Genomic DNA, 20,270 nt, shown 5'->3' on the forward strand with positions numbered 1-20,270 from the left:
GCACACAAACTCCATTCCAGTTTAGACATGTTAGATATTTGTGTATGTATCATTTATTAATGATAACGTTTTTTGCACAAACATAGAACAAAGTCTACAGAACATCATCAAGACATTCTATAAAACAGATCAATCACCGTGAACGGCTTCTCTCATGCACGTATGCATCCTCAATAGTACTCATTTATCCAAAAAAAATACAAGGAAGATCAATATGAGTTTCCATGAAAAATGAAAATCGAGATGTAGAACTAAACTCCTCATGAAGTGAAACGTTGAAATGAATTGGTTAGAGAGGGAGAAAATGCAAAGAAGTTTTACAGTTCGTTTTGACCGAAACATTCATATAGTATATAGTGAAGGCAGCTCTTTTTTTCCTCTTTTTCACACTTAGCATGTGAGTCCGTGGAACACCAATCTCAAGATTGTCCATAACATGCTGCTTTAAATAAACTAACTAAAAAAAACATACACTTTGGGTTGATGACAAACCAGCGATTGGCTTTCGAGCGCCGGAGGCACTAGACCACACTTTAGTATACCAGCACTTATGTATTACTGATTCAAACACACGAGACTGTGAGTGGAGCGTCCTACTTTGGAGTTCATATGAGAGGAAACAACTTTGGCTTTAAATAAAACAGGCTAAATTGACATATCTGATTGGTTGCATTTGTACTTTCACATATCTGTAGGGCAGAGTGGTTTTGGATTCAAATGACAAATAAAAGTACCTCAAAATTAAATGTGCATGAATACGAAAAGTGGTTCTTGATAACAGGCCAAAGTTGAAACACTGTAGTGTGGTAATAATCCAAAATACAAATGCGATCAAACAGACAAGCTATGATTTGGAACAAGCTGCCTGAGAAGAAATGAAGTGAAGGAGATTCGTCCTGTCGGCTGTTACGACTCTTTAGGTTTAAAAGCACATATTGATTCAACACGACCTCTTGGCAGTGGCTGAGATACATAAAGACCCACTTTCATGTCTTGTTCTTCCGTAGTGCTAAATTATAGTAGTATGAAACGGACGGATACTTCACAAAACAGAAATGCACCATAAAAAGCTTTCAGGCTGAACTCAACAGCCAAATCTTCAGTCGGACGCCATTGTCGGCTGCTTGAGGAGACGCTATTCTTGCTTGTGTTGTAGGATGTGGACCGATTGTCCTTTTAGAGTGCAAAATGTCTCACTGAGAAGTGTAACGGTGACATTCTGTGCACGTTTTTAGCCATTTGGACAGCCTCTGCTCCCACGAGAAAACAACGAGAACTGTCTAAAATAGAAAATAAAAAGAATCTATAAAAAAAGGTCTATCCAACACGCATACAAACATCTATCATAAAGTATACAAAATGTGTTCTCATAGATAATTAAATACACATAAATCAGTTTTTAATATATTATACATCTTTAAACACACATTCTATGTGTATAGATTTATACATTTTGTGTGTATATATATATATATATATATATGTATATGTATGCACAACAAATGAGCATACAAAGAGGCCGGAGTGAAGGAAAAAGAAAAGCACAACGTCAAACGCTTCTATACGTACAACATACAAACAAATAATTCCTTGCAAACCAACATCCATCCACTAGGGGACACTACATCGCTCTTACTTCTCAACTGCACTCAGCCGTTTGGACTTAATGAAGGCCATTCCGTGTGTCCGCATGTGTGTGTTTAAGGCTCCCTCCGTTTCAAATGTTTTTGAACATACTTTACATTGAGTATCGGGAATACCGTCGTTGGCGTCTGGGTTGGGCGTGTTTTCTTGTTGCTCGTTGTGCCGCTCGAGCCCTTGGGGCTCCTTCAGCTTGTGCACGATGAACAGGTGTCGGGCGAGGGAGTTGTGCGAGGTGTAGCACAGGCCGCATTCACGGCACTGGTAGGACGAGACGTTGGTCTTGTGCTGGGGAATGTGCTCGTGGAAATGCACGATGTCTTCGGTGGTGAAGCTACACACTGCGCATTTATGTGTCTTGAAGACGTTGATCTTTAGCTTTTTTAAAGGCTGTGAGGATGAGCTCTTGGACCGCTGAGTAGAAGTCACCTCTCCTCCGGCCTCCTCCACTTCCTCTTCCCTCTCAGCATCCTCATCTTCAGAGTAGAGCTTTCGTTTAGGACTGGGGACCTGAAGATACAAAATGACAATGTTTTATGTTATGCCAAAGTGCAAAAAAAAAGCTGAAAATAAATTATATGTTATGGCAGATAACTGATAATGGCTGATATTATATAACTTTATAATTTAATCTAAAATAAATCATATTTAATATAATGTATTATGTTAGCCAGTCATTTAAAAAATATATTTTTTTGACAGTACATTGCAGATTACAGTTACCATTATTGTTTTTTAATATAAACTTTGAGTGAGCATTAGATGAAGGTAAATGTAATTAGTATTCAATTAAATATGCAATTTTGTTTCAAAAATTTTGTCTCAAAAAATCTGCATATTAGAATGATTTCTGCTAGAAATCATGTGGCAATGTAGTAATGATGCTGAAAATTCAGCTTTGACATCACAAAAATCTATTTTATTTTTAAATATATTAAATTAGAAAACAATTATTTTTAAATGATAATAATATTCCACTATATCACAGTTTTTTCAGTATTTTTCACCATATGAATGAAACCTTAAGGAGCATAAGATCTCAAAAACATTTTTTTTTTTTTTTTTATCTTACCGACCCCAAAGTTTTCAGTAGTTGTGTACTTCTGTCTAATTTGCAGACCCAAAACGTGCCAGTCCATCTGCTGGTTACCTGCTCTTTGTCTGGGGTGGCTTCTGCACTGCTGGAATCTGCCGGAAGCTTGGCTTCTGTGTCTTTGATGCTATGCATCAACTGAATGTGTTTCTCTAGCAGCAGTCTTTTGGTGAAAGTGCGATTGGGTTCTGGGCAGTGTCTGAGGAAACCCAAGAGAAATCTGTTTGACACTCATAACTGTTTCTGATTAGCTTTTGTGTAAAATTAAGTCTCTTAAAGTGGTCATGAACTGTCTTATTTTTATTGTCTTGTACAGTTCTTGTTGGTCCCCTTATAATGTAATGATTTTTACTACAAACGTTTAATTTAAAAACAATAGGCTATTTTCTGTCCCGTTTTTAATGTTTGATTTCTGCGTAGACCTGTGTTGCCTCTTGTTATTTGCATGGAGACAGTGTTAGCCACACTATTACATCATAAAGTGGCACATTCCACAACCTGTGCTTTTGCAGACTGGCTTCAATGTAAGCTGTTTTTAGACTAATAAGAAAGTTTTGAGTTCTGAAACAATCAGGATGTTTTACCTCTTACATGTCAAAAGAATTTTGATTTCACAGTTCATGGCCCCTTTAAGCTTGAAAATGCAGACGTGAGAAACTTGGAATTGAATTCACAAGCACAGATGAAGCAATGAAACACATGATACTCACGGACATGAGTAGACTTTCCGTAGGCCCTTGTGTTTGATTCGGTTGTGTCTACATAAACTGTGAGAGGAACTGAAGGACTTTTCACACTGTCGACATGGATGCTTTTTCAGTTGCTGGTGTAGCAGAAAGAAAAGGATTCATTATAGTCATGCCCATCCATCTGCAATAATGTACATTAATTCAGTGTGGTTCATAATGTGTCCCACAGCCTTGAGTCTCACTCATGAGACTCTAGAACCTATTAGAATAAAAACAGCTCTATGTTACCTTCCCATGCTCTCTTTTCATGTGAGCGATGAAGACTTCTCTCTGTGTAAACAAGCGGTCGCATTCCCTGCAGGTCCAGCCAGGGCAGGAGATGGACAATGGGCCTTTTTTGGGAAGGTCTGTCCCATTACTATTCTTTTTTGTTGGGGATGTTGGATTCCTCTCTCCTTTCTCGAGGCTGCTGATAGAGAAGCCCTCTTTGTTGTTGTTATTCAGGCTGATGGAATTAGTAGGTTTGGAGCTGAGAGGGAGATTGATGCCCAGGTTTGGAGGGCCCTCGATGCTCTTTAAGATGCCGTGCATGGACTTGTAAGAAATAATAATTTGAATATTAATAAAACAGTAATTAATTACAAAAAAAAATAAAAATCAAACAGATTATTTGCAATTAATCACACCCAGACTGAATGTTTTTGTTTACATAATATTGATTTCTTAAATATATATGCACAGTATGTAGGGCCTATGTGTATTCATATATATACAAATAAAATAAAAACACACACGTATATTATGTAAACACAAACTTATATTAATCACGATAAATCAATTTGACAGCCCTAATATTTATTGTTATTTACACATTATTACACATATTTAAAAATAATTTAGTTAATACATGTTAAAAACAATCACTGATTTTTTCCTTTACTTTAATATGATCCAGCATGAGCTGCTTTTGGGCGTAGTGCATCGAACAGTCCGGACACTTGAAGACAGACATTTTCTGACTGGATATGTGCTGGTCAAAGTGTGTGTACAGCAAAGTCTGCTGGGTAAAAACGGTGTCACACATGGAACACTTGTAGATCAGCCTGCAAAACAACACATACCAGTGAAGAGAGTATTTTCTAAAATGCTTTGTTGCTTGTTTTTGCTTATGTAGGCGTTCATTTCAGCTTCCCATTGCAAGGTTCAATAGCTCCGGCTATTTTTTCCCCCTCTTGAGTGAATCTACTGTTGTGTTGAAGGAATCATGATGGCTGAAAGTGCCACTTGTCAGCTCATTTGTGTGTCAAACATCTGAATCAAATGCTCCCATTGTCAATAAGCCAGCTGATCATATTTCCAACATGGTTACAGGTAACACAGGAAGTGCAAACAAACCATCTGGCCTTTTCATTAACAAGTGCTGATGAACAAGACAGGCTTTCTGGGGGGTGGTCGGGTTCAAAGAGAGGACACAGTAATTAAACCCCCGTGCATAATTTCTTTCTGCACCTGAAAAGGTCAATGGCATATGAGTTCTAAAGGAACAGATTTGACACACCTATTGAGTTTCCCCCCATTCTACTACTAAGAATTACTGCAAGGTTGTTTTGTCATTAAGATGGCAGTGTTTAGAACAAAGCATGCATTTGCACTGTAAGAAAATAACTGGATAGTGTTTTATTTAAGACAAAAATACCCATCAGTAACATCTGCAATAAACATTATTAAACAGCACTATGAAATACTTGATCTAATTGGTCAGTCATTGAAATATGAGATCAAATATTTTTTCCAGAAAAACATAGCTATGCAAACTGCATGTCACAGTCTTTTGTCTCACATAATACAATTACTTTAACTCAAATCAATATTTCACGTCTGTCTATTTACTCATTTGGTAAGTAATAAACAGAATATAGGATCTGATGACCCAGATGGTTTTATTTTGGTTTAATGAATGGCTATTTATGCATTATCACTTATTCAACCATATGGTTTCTCAAAAAAATAAAAAAATAATTGTTTCCACCATCAACAACAATACAAACTGGACATCTATATTTATAATAAAAAAGAAAGACTCACTTAGGCTCTCCAATTTTAACTCCTGGATGCTGGGTGTAGGCATGGGAATGTGTACTGGGGGCTGATTTAAAAGCCATGGGGCAGATGGGGCATTTGTAGAAGATTTCACAGTGGGATCCCTGAATGTGTGACTTGAGAGCAGCAACATCCGTGAAGATGACATTACAGTGAACACAGCTAAAAGAAGAAAAAAAAGCGTTACTGTTGAATATAACCTAACCCTCTTTTTTTGTTTCCATAATCAATGCCAGTCACATTTATTGTGGCATCAATCAGGGGTGAATGGCAGAATAATAACAGTGAATATCTCCATGATTGCCATTTCGAAAGCATGACAAGCCCTCATCTCATGTTCCACTCAAAACCAATTAAACACTTAGGCACATTTTGTATTTCAATGCACATTTTATGAATAAATAGAAGCTTTTATGTCTACTCAGGAATAAGAACAGGGACTGAGGTCAGTAGAAGTGGATACGCCCATTACAGAATATCTTGACTTGATACTCTAACAATATTTAGTTCTTGTAAAAGAATACCTACTATAATCACACTCCATTTTTATATCCACAATGCATGTTGTCACATATTTTAAATTGAATTGTGATCTGTTATATTGTGGCATGATGCATTGTTACACCCCTAGTGGTCAGTGAAGATAACTAAAAACATTTGCTGATCTCTGGGTAAGGTTAAAATCCTCCAGTATTTTGCATAAATATAATAATTAATTAATTTACTTGCAAAAAAGAAATTTCTTAAAAGCATGGAGCTTCTTTCTGGCCTTTATAGAGAGCAATGCAGTACTAACCGGTAGCCCACTCGGCGTGTGTAGTGCAGGCAATTCTTGGTCACATGAGACTGAAAATGGACAGATCGACAGATAGCCCCACATTCAGGGCAGATATATGGAGACTTGTGCTGATGGATCCGCTGATGGGAAGCAAAGCTACACTGGTTTGGCAGTAGCATTTGGCAAATGGTGCAGGTTTTCTGTTTCAGTTGAAGGAAAAGCAAAAGCAGATTGTTTAAAATATCTTTAATTAAACTAAATATTTATGTATATGAAAGAGAAAGCCAGTGTTGTATTTGAGACTGGGCTCTGATATGACCCTCTTCTGGTCTTGGTCTTTACTTGAATTCAACTTGCTCAAATCTCAGTCTGGACTTGTTCTCAAATAAACTGGACTCGACTACAACACTAGAAGAAGCTGATGACCATTTCAATTCTTGCATCACAATTAATTCATGCACCCACCTGTCCTACTGATTCGGGAGCCTGCTGGTAGTGCATTGCAAGAGATGACTCCTCATGAAATGTCTCATTACATTCCAAGCACTTCAGATTTGATCTGCAGACCTTGGAGACATCCTTATCTAGAGGCATGGCAGCCACAACAGGAGCCGAAGAGGGTGCAGAGATAACTGTGGTTGGGTTTCCTTTCCCTGGATTCCCCACTATGGAGGATCCAATGTTAACTGAAGAGGTGGGAGCGCTGGAGGTTACTGACGGCACAAGGATCATCTGGTCAGCGGGAATTGGCTTTAAGATGAGATGAGAACACTGCATGACAACCCCTTTGTCTTTGTGGCCCCTAGCATGTGATAGAAGGCTGCACTTGTTGTAGAAGACTAGGTTTTTGGCACAGTGATTGCAAGTGACCTCAATGCGGACACTTCTACGGTCGTAATGATGAGTGAGGCTTTTTTCCAGGGCAAAGGAATCACCACATTCCAAGCATTTGTACCCACGTGATGGCAAAGATATACAGGCCGAAACTGGAGGGCTTAAATTAGGTACATAAACTGGCACAGGGTTAATGCTACTCAAAACTTTATTGAAGGCTTCTACCACTGTGCTCTGAGAGTTGGTTAGGACCTGGACCCGAGACACTTTCTTCTGTTGTTGTTGGGTGAACATAGCTTGCTTGATGGATTGTTGGGGCTTGGTCAGGACCTGGTGGAGCTCGGCCGCTGCTGCATTCTGAGGCAAGAGATTTAAGTTGGATAGGTGGACAGTCTTTGGCACAAGTTTGGTATTTGTTAGACTGGAGGCAGGCACCATTACTGTTTGTTGCTGAATGGCATTAGCAGCTTTAAGGATGGCACTGCTGGCACTCTGAACAGATGCCGCTGGTATGACAGTGGCCTTTACAGTTGTATTGTTGGCAAGTTTCAGGTTAATCACTTGGGAGCCTGCCGTCTTAACAGCTGAGACAGGTAAGAAGGCAGTAGCCACAGGTTTTATGGTCATTTGTTTAGTTACCTCAATGGTAGAGCCTCCAGAAGTAGCTACTACTGTGGTCGGCAAAGTTCTCGTGTGAGATGAGAAAACAGAAGGTGAGGTTGAAGAGGACTGCAAAGAAGAGACAACATTGGGTGATAAATCGATACATTTCTTCAAGACTTCAGGATCAAACTCAGGCAGGACTCTGGTAACTGTCCTCTTGATCTGCCCTGAAGATGTCTTGATCGTCTTGATGCGGACTTTTGGAATGACTGGTATAGATCCTGCTGGAGATGCAGGAGACTCTTTGCTGCTGCTTTCACTGGTAACACTGCAAGGACTCTCAGGTTGTTTTGAGATTCTATTTTTGCCAAGCTCCAGAGCTGATTCTCGCTCTGGGGATTTATCCGCAATCTTTGGGATCTCTTTAGCCTCTCTGGGTGAATCTCGAGGTGTGGCTAGGGATTCTGGAGACATGGCTTCTATGCTAGCTTTCTTTGCACTAAGTGCTGCAATTGCAGCAATGCAGGAAGAGAGCTTTGCAGCTGATTTGGACTTGGCTTGGGAGAGGTTAGTCACATTCAACTCAACGACTGGCTCACCAAGTTCTTTTGCTTCTTGGCATCTTTCTTTGGAGTGTTCCAAAGTTTTTCTTGGTTTTTGTGAGTCACATAGGTTTGACTGTCCCACTGTGCCATTTGCGCTACTATTCTCAACTTTCAAATGATTGTAATTGCCATTTGTTCTTGGCCTAGTTGCACAATCTGGTTTCACGTGTTTAGAACGTGGCTCTTCCGTCTTTGTACTCAGACCGGTTAGAGGGTTTGGTTTGAACTGTAAATTACCTTGTTTGTCAGTAGGGTCATCTACTTCAATTTTGTCATCATCATCAAATTCTTCAGCACTAGAGATGGGACTGAACTGGTTAAATGTAGAGATATTTCCTGCCATCCCATGGATTTCACCTTTTTGAAGCTTGTAATTTTCTTTGCTGTATCTGTTGTTGGGTGACACTGGCAAGAAACCATTGTGCAGGCCATTTCTGACAGTGGGATGAACATCTTTCTCTGAAAGATGTTCAGTGGTATCAAAACTTCGGACATTCTTAACAATAACACTAACTCCAACATCTGGACCAGAGGAGACATGGGAGTCCTCTTCACTGTGGGCATCGTGTTTCAGTTGTCCCTCATGATCATCATGGCCGGACTCAATAGCAGCCTTGGGATCAACCATATCAGGAATGTCAAAGGCCGCAAGCAGATCATCAAAGTCTGGGGTTTTCATGTCGCCCATGGTCTAATAAGAATGAGCTTAACACCTTAGAGAAACAGGGAAAATACATTATATTACAATTAAAGAAGAAAAAACTGCCTGATAAAACTGTAGTGAAAGGACAGCAGCAAGAATGCTTAAAGGAACACTCCACTATTTTTTTTAAATAGGCTCAAGGAACTTATATGCCATACCAGGGGTGCGGCAGGCACAATGATATCACGCAGTGCCAAAAGTTCCTTGATTATTACGCCGGAATGAGAGTATAGTTCCTATATGTCTTGGTACACAATGTAACTACAGAAGAGTCAAGTTTTAAATTGGAAAAATATCGAAACTCATTGGCCATATTTGAGCAAGATGCGGATGGTCTAATTAGTCAATGATCTACAGTATGCTAAGCTATAGCTAAAGTGCTACCGCCAGACCCGGAGATTGGCTTAATGGATTCGGAAATGGTAACACTCAACTGTTTAACTCTAGGGGAGTTCAAGACAAGAAAGATAATATGTGACCCTTGCCCACAAACCAGTTATAAATTTTTTTTGAATAAATAAGCTTTCCATTGATGTATGGTTTGTTTGGTTGAAACACAACTATTGAGAAAATTTCCTTTAAATTTGTCAAAATAAAGTTCTTAGCAATGCATATTACTAAACAAAAATTAAGTTTTAATACATTTACAGTAAGAAATTTACAAAATATCTTAATGGAACATGGTCTTTACTTAATATCCTAATAATTTTTGGCATAAAAGAAAATTTTGACCCATAAAATTTATTTTTGGCCATTGCTTCAAATATACCCCAGCGACTTAAGGTTGGTTTTGTGGTCCAAAGTCACATATGAACAATTTAAACAAACTACACAATATATAAAATATGTAAAACCAGTGCTTAGAGTCTTTAAGAGAGTGGTTCCCAACCAAATTCCTGGAGGCCCCCCAACACTGCACATGTTGCATCTCTCCTTTGTCTGATACACTCATTTCAGGTCTTGGAGTCTCTACTAATGAGCTGATGAACCAAATCAGGTGTGTTTGATTAAGGGAACATGGAAAACATGTAGTATTGGGGAGCCTCCAAGAACGTGGTTGGGAACCACTGTTTTAAGGCATTACTACTTTTCAAACCTATGCACCAAAATGCAGAAACTGCAACTTTTTTACTATCATTAAAAAAAAAAATTCTGTCAGACAGGCAGCATTTTAAATGAAGGTGGCAGAACATTTAAAATACACCTGGTATAATCTGAATACTCTCCTTTTCATCCTCACTGATCTCCAACAAGCCTCTGTGCTTTAATCTTCTCATTAAATAAGATCTTTATTCACGTCGCATAACATCCAAAAAATGAGAAATGTAGAAACCTCTTTATGTGAATGACTAATGTGTGCTATATTTAAACCATATGCACCATAAAATTACCTCTCACTGGAGACATAAATTTAGTCAGTTAAATGCATGTGAATTGTTTGGACATGGCATACTGTAAACAGTCTATCAGTAAATAAATCTTTATATAAAAGGCACTGAAAATGGTAAGAATGGCCCGAATACAACATGTAGAACACAATATTTACATTTATTAATTTAGCTGACACTTTTATCCAAAGCGACTTACAATTGTTATACATGTCAGAGGTCGCACGCCTCTGGAGCAACTAGGGGTTTAAGTGTCTTGCTCAGGGACACATTGGTGTCTCACAGTGGATTCGAAACCCGGGTCTCTCACATCAAAGGCACATTAAAGTCTTATCCACTGCACCAAAACCACCCCATATTTAAACATTAAAAAGTAGAGAACCAGAAAATTGTATCTTTGCAACCAAATATGATGCACAGTACTATAGAAACATAGTCAAAATGCTGAATTAATTAATCTTGGGTACGTTTTGCCCTTTTTTTGTTAATAAAAAGTTAATAAATTTGTATAATAATTTCCCCCATAAGAATTTTTTTTTGTATTTATTTACACACATTTGGTAATCGGAGTTGATCCTACAATATTAATACTAACTAAAAACACAAATCACATATGAATATATTTTAAGTGCTAAAGAAAAAAAAAATCACAAAGAAAATAAAGCTGTGTTGTGCTATTAAGGTTAATCCCCCCTCCCCCCATTACTCCTGCTACTGCTGCTTTTATTGAAATGGAATACAGCACTGCAGCCCTGCCTCCATTACAGCTAATAGCATCTGCACGCACAGGGTGCGCAGGGCCAAGACGGCCTTCCCAGCACACAATGGAGCCAATGTGGTAAAGCATGTAAGCAGAGAAGGAGCAGCAAACAGAGACAAGAGGACTTTAATGAAAGACATTAAGCTGTTGAAGCCAGTATGGGGCCTGAACACATTTACAGCCAAGCAGCCTGATTTCAAATGAGAGTGTCGCTCACAGGAAAACAACTGTGATTCTTGGGTTTCTATCTGGGGCCGTTAAAATCAGGCCGGTGTACGACGCACTCAGAACAATACAAAATATCACACATAATAAAAAAGAACACACACATGCAAACAGATAGAAGTGGAAACATGCAAATGAGCCACTCCTCACCCTCTGTGTTCCGACAACTAGAGCAAACAATCTTGCTTTGCTTCCCTTCTTCCTTCCTTCCTTCCTCTCACCACCTCCACAACAAAACACTACCACCACCCTCCTCCTCCTTTCTCCCTGACAGCAGAGGAAAAAAAAATCCATTTTTTTCACTAGGCAAGGCCCTTCAAGAAATTATCCACCAGGAGGAAAGGCACGCCAGAGACCATTCTGGATGATGACCACCATGAATAACAACACACAGTGACCCACGGTCACCATATCTGTTCAGTTCTCATGGCTGCCTCCCGGCCCTGATGTGCATAACCATCTGGAGGTGCACAAAGACAGTCTCTCCGACATCTCTGCTCTGAGCTGCATCACTACTGAAGACCCCTTTGCCATTTCGGCTGCCATGAAGCAGTCGGCTATCTGCTTGCAGCACAGTGACTGTATTGCTTCCGAGCCTCCTCGTCTGCCTCAAACCGGTTTCAGCCGGTTCCGGTCACCCTGCATAATGTGTGTGCTGCAGTGCAGCCACACTGAAGACACAGAAGCTGGGCGTTTCTCCATAAAATCTTCGATTTTCCTGCAAAATATTTTGCTTTGAGTGTGTGTTAATATTATCGAAGAGGTTTGTGTTCCGAATGCGTGTTCGGTTCACGTTGCTGAGCTGAATCAAACTCTAGGCCTGAAAAACACAGACTGTGCAGGATGTTTATGAAAAATACATGCACACCAGAGGCTGGTTTATATGGATGGATGTATGGATGAATGAGAGAAGAAAAATGAAAAGCCAAAAAGCAGATGCACATTCCAGAGGAAAACCACAAGCACTGTGTAAACCAAAACCACAAGATGAGCACCGTTTCCTAACAGAACAAAACAAGACATAGTGATAGTTAAGTAGAAGTTAAACAGGCTCGGTACCTGACCTCTTTTTGATTGTGCCTCTCGGTTTTACCCCATTCTGCAGCACTGGACTGGATCTACTTCCTTCCCTGCCTCCCCTCTCCCTCTCTCTCTCTCTCCCCCTCTCTCTCACACTCTCCATGGTCCCTGTTCCTCTCTTCTAACCAGTGTCCCTGCTTCCTCCTCTCACCTTTCCCCTGAAAACCGGTGACAAACACGGCTCTTGCTCATTTAAAATGAGCTGCTTGTCCCATAATCCTCCAGCCATGGGCAACAGTGTCCAGTCTCTGCCAAATGATAGAGAAAACGAAGGCCGTGGTGTGACACATAGAATAGCACACACGCAGAGACACACAAGCGGGGAAAAAGCAGGCTCTCGCCCTACCCCGCTTCGCCTTGGCCCTACTACCGGGAATCTTCATGGAAAGCCTTATGCAAGCATTTAGTCCAACCAGGCCGCATTCTGTATGAGTGTTTTTTTTTTCCCCCACTTCACTATGAGCTGTTCACCGTTCTATAGGTAACTCTCTCCTCTGCAGATGCACACGACAGCGCAGGGAGGAAGGGGGCAGTGTTCCGACAAGCAGCCCTGGCCTTTTGTCTTTGTCTGCACTCGTCGGGGGGAGGGGGATGCAGGGATGAGACTCTGGCTCTAGACTGCAACCAGCTGCTCCAGCCAAAGAAGACAAACAGATTTGAGAAGAGAGAGTGAGGAACAAGCAAAAAGGAGAGGTGGAGAAAAAATAAGGGAATATGAGACAGGACAGGAAGGAGGGGTGTAAGGGGTGAAGGGAATGTTCTGGAATGACGTTTGCAGAGAGACTGCGAGCAGGAAGAACAAAGGCCTCTGATGGCATTGGCTAGCTTGCAATCAAATCATGTATGCGTGTTGTTTTTTTTCATGCAGGTGCATAGAGAAACATTCAATCCAATAGGGTCAGTCATATTTGTGGCATTTTTACAGTAAGAATCTTACAGAAGCTTTAGGGACATGATTCACAATGCAGTGATGGTGTTGTTCTCTTAAAGGATGGCAAGATTTGCTATGCTGCTAATATAAAAATAAACACTAGCTGTTCGTGTTTCTGTCATTTGGTCTTTGCTAAGCAAACAAAAATGTCAAGTCCAAAGTCAGGACCAATCAAACACTGTTTCCAACACTAGCCAAACTAGTCCATGTGAATATAGTTCAATTCAATATTCAGTGAGATTTTATACATTGGGAACTGAGCGGACTGTGAAAAGCGAATGCCTATTTACAAAACAAAGTGCCTAAATAGATGTTTGGCTGTTGGTTAGCATTAGCCAATAGCATCGCACAGTCTCCGTGATGACATCAGAAGTGAACTCATTTCACAGAATGAGCCAGTTAAATCATTTTTTATTTTACAAAGCCATTTTTTTGTGGGGACCAGAAGCATTCATGATATAAGCAAGACATGCAATTAGGGTCAATTTTGATTCCCTGCTGTCTTAAAATAAAAATGGAGAAAGATGCAATTCAATGATAATCAGTTATTAAAAATTACGCTCAAAGAACATTCTGACTGAATATTCAATATTTATTATTCAGTGAGAAAAGAAATGTACATCGGAACTTTCTTATCCATTGGGAGTTGACTGGATTGTGAAACATTATGTATGCAGCATAATATGTAGTACAGTATACAGCATAAACTGAATGGCACTTTACAAAAACAAAATGCCTAAATAGTTTTTTGGCTATTTGTTAACATCATCCAATAGCATTGCACGGCCTACTTGATGTCATCAGATGTAAAGTTTAAAGATGGGCCAAATTTAAGTTAAACTTCATGTGGATTAAAAAAAATGAGATTGTTATATTCATACTATAATGCATTATATAAAGTAAAGGAGATTGTTCAATGTGGTCTACATGAGGCTTCTTTAGCACTGGCCTCTGAATCATTTGCACTGAGTGGTTCACTTCTGATGACTTCTGCAATGAGAAGAACATGAATGCATGTATCTATTGCACAACAAACCAACAGACTCAAAGTACAGCGGACTAAATCCCCCATTCAAACCAGAAAACCATGACGGCAGCAATGCTACAAATGCATGTACACTCTCCACTAAACCCCATAATCAGCAACACTCCAGGCCTACCACAATGACAGCTATCGGAAGGACCCATTCAAAGAGCAAAGAACAGATGCTGACCTACCTGTGGGTTATTGTAAGAAAGGGCTGTGTCTCAATTAAAAGCTTGCATGTGAGAGCTCTTCTTCTCATCAGGGCAGCAAAGACAAATATCAAAGGCAAGAAGGCCAGCCTTGATTCTTGCTGCTGCACCACCAAATTCAGCTATGCACAGCACAACCTAGAATGACAGACCTCATCAGTATGCATGAAAGAGGAACTCAGAAATACATTGCAGTGCTGTAAAAAGCATTGCAAAACGTTGCTCATGGGTGCAAACAGCCCTCATGACAGCACAGCTCTAAAATGATCGAGAATGCATGGCTTTCCCTGCCGAATACAGCAGTAAGACATGGAGAGACTGCTGCCCACCCCCCGAGATGTAAGCGCAGTCACATGACTGCCTGTGTCATATTGATTCCTCATATCGTGTCATTATGCTGCCAGCATGCAACATTATTGCTACGTTCGAGTTTCAAAACGTTCCGTGACGCCACCACGGAGTCGCTCTTGTCTACGGATTAATGAGGGGTTTTAAAATTGCTTTTCTTCCCATTTTGGATATGTTCTTTCAAAGGTTGCCTATACATTTCTAAAAGGTTTCGGTATGAAACAGAAATTTGCGTTGTATAACCAATATTTTGTACTTCGCTGCTTTAATATCGCGCGCTGAGATTTTTTGTGTGTGACCGTGACTGTCAATGCCACAACCCCTTGCGAGTATCACGACGGCACGATTCGGTTCTTTTGAACAGTTCATTTCCAAAAATGATTAAGTGAATCGTTTACATCATTATGACGGATATGCATCATGCTTCCGGCTTGGCATACTTGACTCACTTTTATGTTAAAATTATTTTACATAATAAGAAAGAAATTAAGACTGTCTCAATTTGTAAGTCCTTTAATATATATACATAATGTTTAGGCCACCTACACTCTTAGAAGAGATTGAACCTTTAGAGTTCAAAAAAGAACCTTTAAGTGCAAAAATGAACTTCTAGCTATCAAAAAGGTTCAAAGCTGAACTTAAAGGTTCTATAATGATCCACTGGTTATTTGGCAGTTATTTTAAGAACCTTTGCTGTGGTTAAAGGTTCATATTAGAACCTAGCATATTTAAGGTTCTTTAATGAACCTTTTCTAAGATGTAGGCTACTGTAAAGACTAGACAGAGTACAGTTAGAACACGATTTGCTTAACTGTTACATTAGTAAATTATTAATTTACACACTCAGTATCATTTAATCTTATTAATTTACTAATTGTGATGTCAGATGCAGTTGTGGCAACATTGTTGATACAATGTGTTTTGTCTGTACTCATGACCACCTCACATATCTCTCAATTGCACAATAACCTTGAGTGCACCATGTTGTTGTCAATTTTTAGAACAGTATACTGTCTGAATGTGTATTTTGTATGCATATATATATATATATATACACACACACACACACACACACACACACACACACACACACACACACACACACACACACACACACACACACAAGTGCTGGCCATATAATTAGAATATCATCAAAAAGTTGATTTATTTCACTAATTCCATTCAAAAAGTGAAACTTGTATATTATATTCATTCATTACACACAGACTATATTTCAAATGTTTATTTCTTTTAATTTTGATGATTATAACTGACAAATAAGGAAAATCCCAAATTCAGTATCTCAGAAAATTAGAATATTGTGAAAAGGTTCAATCTTGAAGACACCTGGTGCCACACTCTAATCAGCTAATTAACTCAAAACTCCTGCAAAGGCCTTTAAATGGTATCTTAGTCTAGTTCAGTAGGCTACACAATCATGGGGAAGATTGATGACTTGACAGTTGTCCAAAAGACGACCATTGACACCTTGCACAAGTAGGGCAAGACACAAAAGGTCATTGCAAAAGAAGTTGACTGTTCACAGAGCTCTGTGTCCAAGCACATTAATAGAGGGAAGGGAAGGAAAAGATGTGGTAGAAAAAAGTGTACACGCAATAGGGATAACTGCACCCTGGAGAGGATTGTGAAACAAAACCCATTCAAGAATGTGGGGGAGATTCACAGAGTGGACTGCAGCTGGAGTCAAAAACCACTACACACAGACGTATGAAAGACATGGGTTTCAGCTGTCCCATTCCTTGTGTCAAGCCACTCTTGAACAACAGACAGCGTCAGAAGTCTCTCGCTTCAAAAAGGACTGGACTGCTGCTGAGTGGTCCAAAGTTATGTTCTCTAATGAAAGTAAATTTTGCATTTTCTTTGGAAATCAGGGTCCCAGAGTCTGGAGAAAGAAAGGAGAGGCACACAATCCACATTGCTTGAGGTCCAGTGTAAAGTTTCCACATGGTTTGCGGTGCCATGTCATCTGTTGGTGTTGGTCCACTGTGTTTTCTGAGGTCCAAGGTCAACGCAGCTGTATACCAGGAAGTTTTAGATCACTTCATGCTTCCTGCTGCTGACCAACTTTATGGAGATGCAGATTTCATTTTCCAACAGGACTTGGCACCTGCACACAGTGCCAAATCTACTAGTACCTGGTTTAAGGACCATGCTATCCCTGTTCTTAATTGGCCAGCAAACTCGCCTGACCTTGTGAAGAGGAAGATGCGATATGCCAGACCCAACAATGCAGAAGAGCTGAAGGCCACTATCAGAGCATCCTGGGCTCTCATAACACCTGAGCAGTGCCACAGACTGATCGACTCCATGCCACGCCGCATTGCTGCAGTTATTCAGGCAAAAGGAGCCCCAACTACATATTGAGTGCTGTACATGCTCATACTTTTCATTTTCATACGCACTTTTTTATTTGGTCATGATTTCTAAAAATCCTTTTTCGTGCATTGGTCTTTAGTAATATTCTAATTTTCTGAGATTCTTCCTTAGTTGTCAGTTATAATCATCAAAATTTAAAGAAATAAACATTTGAAATATATCAGTCTGTTTGTAATGAATGAATATAATATACAAGATTCACTTTTTGAATGGAATTAGTGTAATAAATCAACCTTTTGATGATATTCTAATTATATGACCAGCACCTGTGTATGTATATATATATATATATATATATATATATATATATATATATATATATATATATATATATGTATGTATGTATTTATTTATTTGTGTGTGTGTGTTGTTTTCATGTGTATTATTGTAGTCCTAACTGCACTGACTGTGTTTATTGAAGAGTAATAAAAATAAAATAAATGCCCTGCTGCATTTTGCCTCAGCAATAATTCAAAAGTTTCAAAAAGACTTTCAGAACCGATATGTTCACAGAAGCAAACAATTAAATTATAAATACTCTTGTCTTGGTAATTTTAATAGTTTTGTATGCTGTGATACAAATAGTTATTTTTATTTTTAGCATTAAATAAATATAGTTTCAATATGTCTAAGTAATACAACAATAAATAAAATCCCTTACAAATATTCCGGATCACTGCGAATCGGAACAGTTTTATTCTCGGCTCTTTTGGACCACTGGTTCATGAACCATTCGTTTAGTCTGACCGGTGAACCGATTCAACTGAAAAGACCCGACTCATAAGAATAATGATTCGTTCCGCGCACTTGGAAAAGCAAATACTCGGTTGATATATGATTTGAGATCAAACATCATTTATCTCTTTTTTTCAAAACAAGTCCGTTCAATTATGTTATTATTTAGAAATAATTGAATGTAATAATGATGGAACATTAATTGGAAAGTTTGCGGATTGTTGCAATTGAGCCACACTTACCCATGAATCACCACGGTGATGCCTGTTCCCTTCTCATAATCTTCAAGATATGAATTACAATTTAAATATGCTCCTCTTAAATCAGATTTGTATTCTAATAATCAGTAGTTTACATGTTTCTTAACATCATGCGTTTATGTATACTGAGTGTGCGAGTGGCAGCCACCCAGTTCAGATCCTCACAGGACCAAACCTGATTCCCAGAAGTCTTTGCTGCACACATCAACACTGCTAGTGGAGGGAGTCTATGGTAACCTAAACAATGTAAACACATTAATAATATGTCAATAAATAATTGTGAATACCACGTTTTTGAACACAATCATGCCGAAACATTTGCAGATAAAAGAAAAAGTGGTAAAAATGATGAATATTACATATGGGCCATTTTTTTTTTTGTCAAAATATAACTGTAACAGACAGCAGTAGTCTAAATCTTCGTCTACATGTTTGACCGAATGAAGGGAAACTTGATCTGGATGTCTTTAAGGATAGAGTTGTGCTGACATTTTTTTTTTTTTCATTTCTGACCTTTTCATCTTTAATATGCTCTGAAAAAGTACTCCGTTTGTTTACTAGACCTGAGGCCATTTTAATTGTCATTCTGAGCAATTGTCATTCTCCAGCCTATACAGAATGCCGCAATTTATGCCTTAATTTTTTTTCATGATTAAATTATTATAATTTATTCATAATATAAACTGTGACTAGGCTTTTAATATTATATGTTTAAGTTTTGTCCTTGTGTTTCGTACATGTCCTCAGGTCAACTGATACCGGTGTTTGTGCAACAAGGTAAAATTCAAATAAAACCAAATAGTTCCATCTAGTGGTGAAATTCATGTTATGTTTATTTGCAGGAATTGTATTTTACTCTATCTGCATGCGATAAAACATACTGCAGTTATGCCCATTTTTAAATAAAATGTAAACAGCATTTTAAAGCAATATAGGCTACTTTGCTTTGCAAGGCTTTCAAATAATTAACTCTAACTCATTGCTATAAATCCATTTCTCTTTTGACGTTAATACTTAATTTAATTAAGAACTCAAACCATAATCAGTGATGGTGACGTAAACAGCAGCATGAGAAACTCACCTCACCTGTCCTTCTTTGTGTTGCTTACAAAACCCACAGTGCCTTCAAGGCCTTGTCCTTTTTCCTTTGATATGGGTCACGTTATCCTGAAATTTTATATCTTTAAACTGGATTATCCCAATAAGATATTTCTTGTATAATCATTACAGAAATTCACACAAAACCTCACATATCGCTTCATCTGCATGTACGCATTGTTCACTTGTTGGTTTTTCCATCCAAGTAAAAGCACAAGCATCAAAGCCCATCTGTTCTTTCCGATTTACAGAACAATACAAGCTTTTCAGAGGTTGCCAGGGATATTGTTTTCCCTTGTTTACCATGTAATTAAAACTATTTAAATTTGATTGAAGCTTTTTTTTTTTCATGGCATGCCATTTGTTTGTTTAAAGGCTTTGCAGGAACTTCCATTCTGCCATTGTTTGCTGGGTGAGAGATGTGAAATGAGCAGCTGATATCAGTGATGAGTGCCAAATCATTTCATCAGCTTAAAAAAAAAAAAAAAACATTTTCTCCAAGTTATACATCTTCAACCAGCACTTTACATTGATAGACAGAGTTGATTGTGGTTTCCACATTTTTTTTTATTTATAAAAAATTGAGGTATATTTTTCAAGTTTTAACTTCATCCATGTAAATGTATTAATATAATTACAGATTAATCCAATTAATTGTTTTGCAGTCCTGAAAATCAACAATAAACATAGATAAAATGTATATATATGTGTATATATATATATATAGTTTTTTTTATTCCATGTGCATCTCAGCAAAAACAAATAA

General features: G+C 38.6%; 1 protein-coding gene across 3 annotated transcripts; it reads right to left on the reverse strand.

Moving 5' to 3' along the window:
* Nucleotides 1–39: 39 nt before the first annotated feature.
* znf532 (zinc finger protein 532) lies at nt 40–14,961 on the reverse strand. Of its 3 annotated transcripts, none has more exons than XM_026196628.1 (9): nt 14,649–14,961; nt 6,767–9,056; nt 6,320–6,501; nt 5,509–5,685; nt 4,364–4,526; nt 3,712–4,017; nt 3,445–3,557; nt 2,792–2,933; nt 40–2,151 (listed from the first exon to the last, which is right to left on the reverse strand). In XM_026196628.1, exons 2-9 carry the CDS (start codon nt 9,029–9,031, stop codon nt 1,633–1,635), a joined length of 3,867 nt encoding a protein of 1,288 aa, XP_026052413.1. In that variant the 5' UTR covers nt 9,032–9,056; nt 14,649–14,961; the 3' UTR covers nt 40–1,632. The 3 variants fall into 3 exon arrangements, with proteins under 3 accessions (XP_026052413.1, XP_026052415.1, XP_026052414.1); XM_026196630.1 differs by lacking the exon at nt 14,649–14,961 and adding an exon at nt 12,484–13,529; XM_026196629.1 differs by lacking the exon at nt 14,649–14,961 and adding an exon at nt 11,570–12,466.
* Between the last annotated feature and the right edge of the window lie 5,309 nt (nt 14,962–20,270).

Source organism: Carassius auratus, chromosome 21, assembly GCF_003368295.1.
Source record: "Carassius auratus strain Wakin chromosome 21, ASM336829v1, whole genome shotgun sequence".
In the NCBI taxonomy this organism is placed as follows: Eukaryota; Metazoa; Chordata; class Actinopteri; order Cypriniformes; family Cyprinidae; genus Carassius; species Carassius auratus.

Bases quoted from the DNA above. Each gene is read 5' to 3' on its own strand.
- znf532 (XM_026196628.1), bottom strand. From the start codon at position 9,031: ATGGGCGACATGAAAACCCCAGACTTTGATGATCTGCTTGCGGCCTTT. The intron at 3,558-3,711 runs GTAACATAGAGC...CTGCTACACCAG, and splicing joins TGAAAAGAGAGCATGGGAAG to CAACTGAAAAAGCATCCATG. The intron at 2,934-3,444 runs GTGAGTATCATG...GGGTTTCCTCAG, and splicing joins CGGAAAGTCTACTCATGTCC to ACACTGCCCAGAACCCAATC.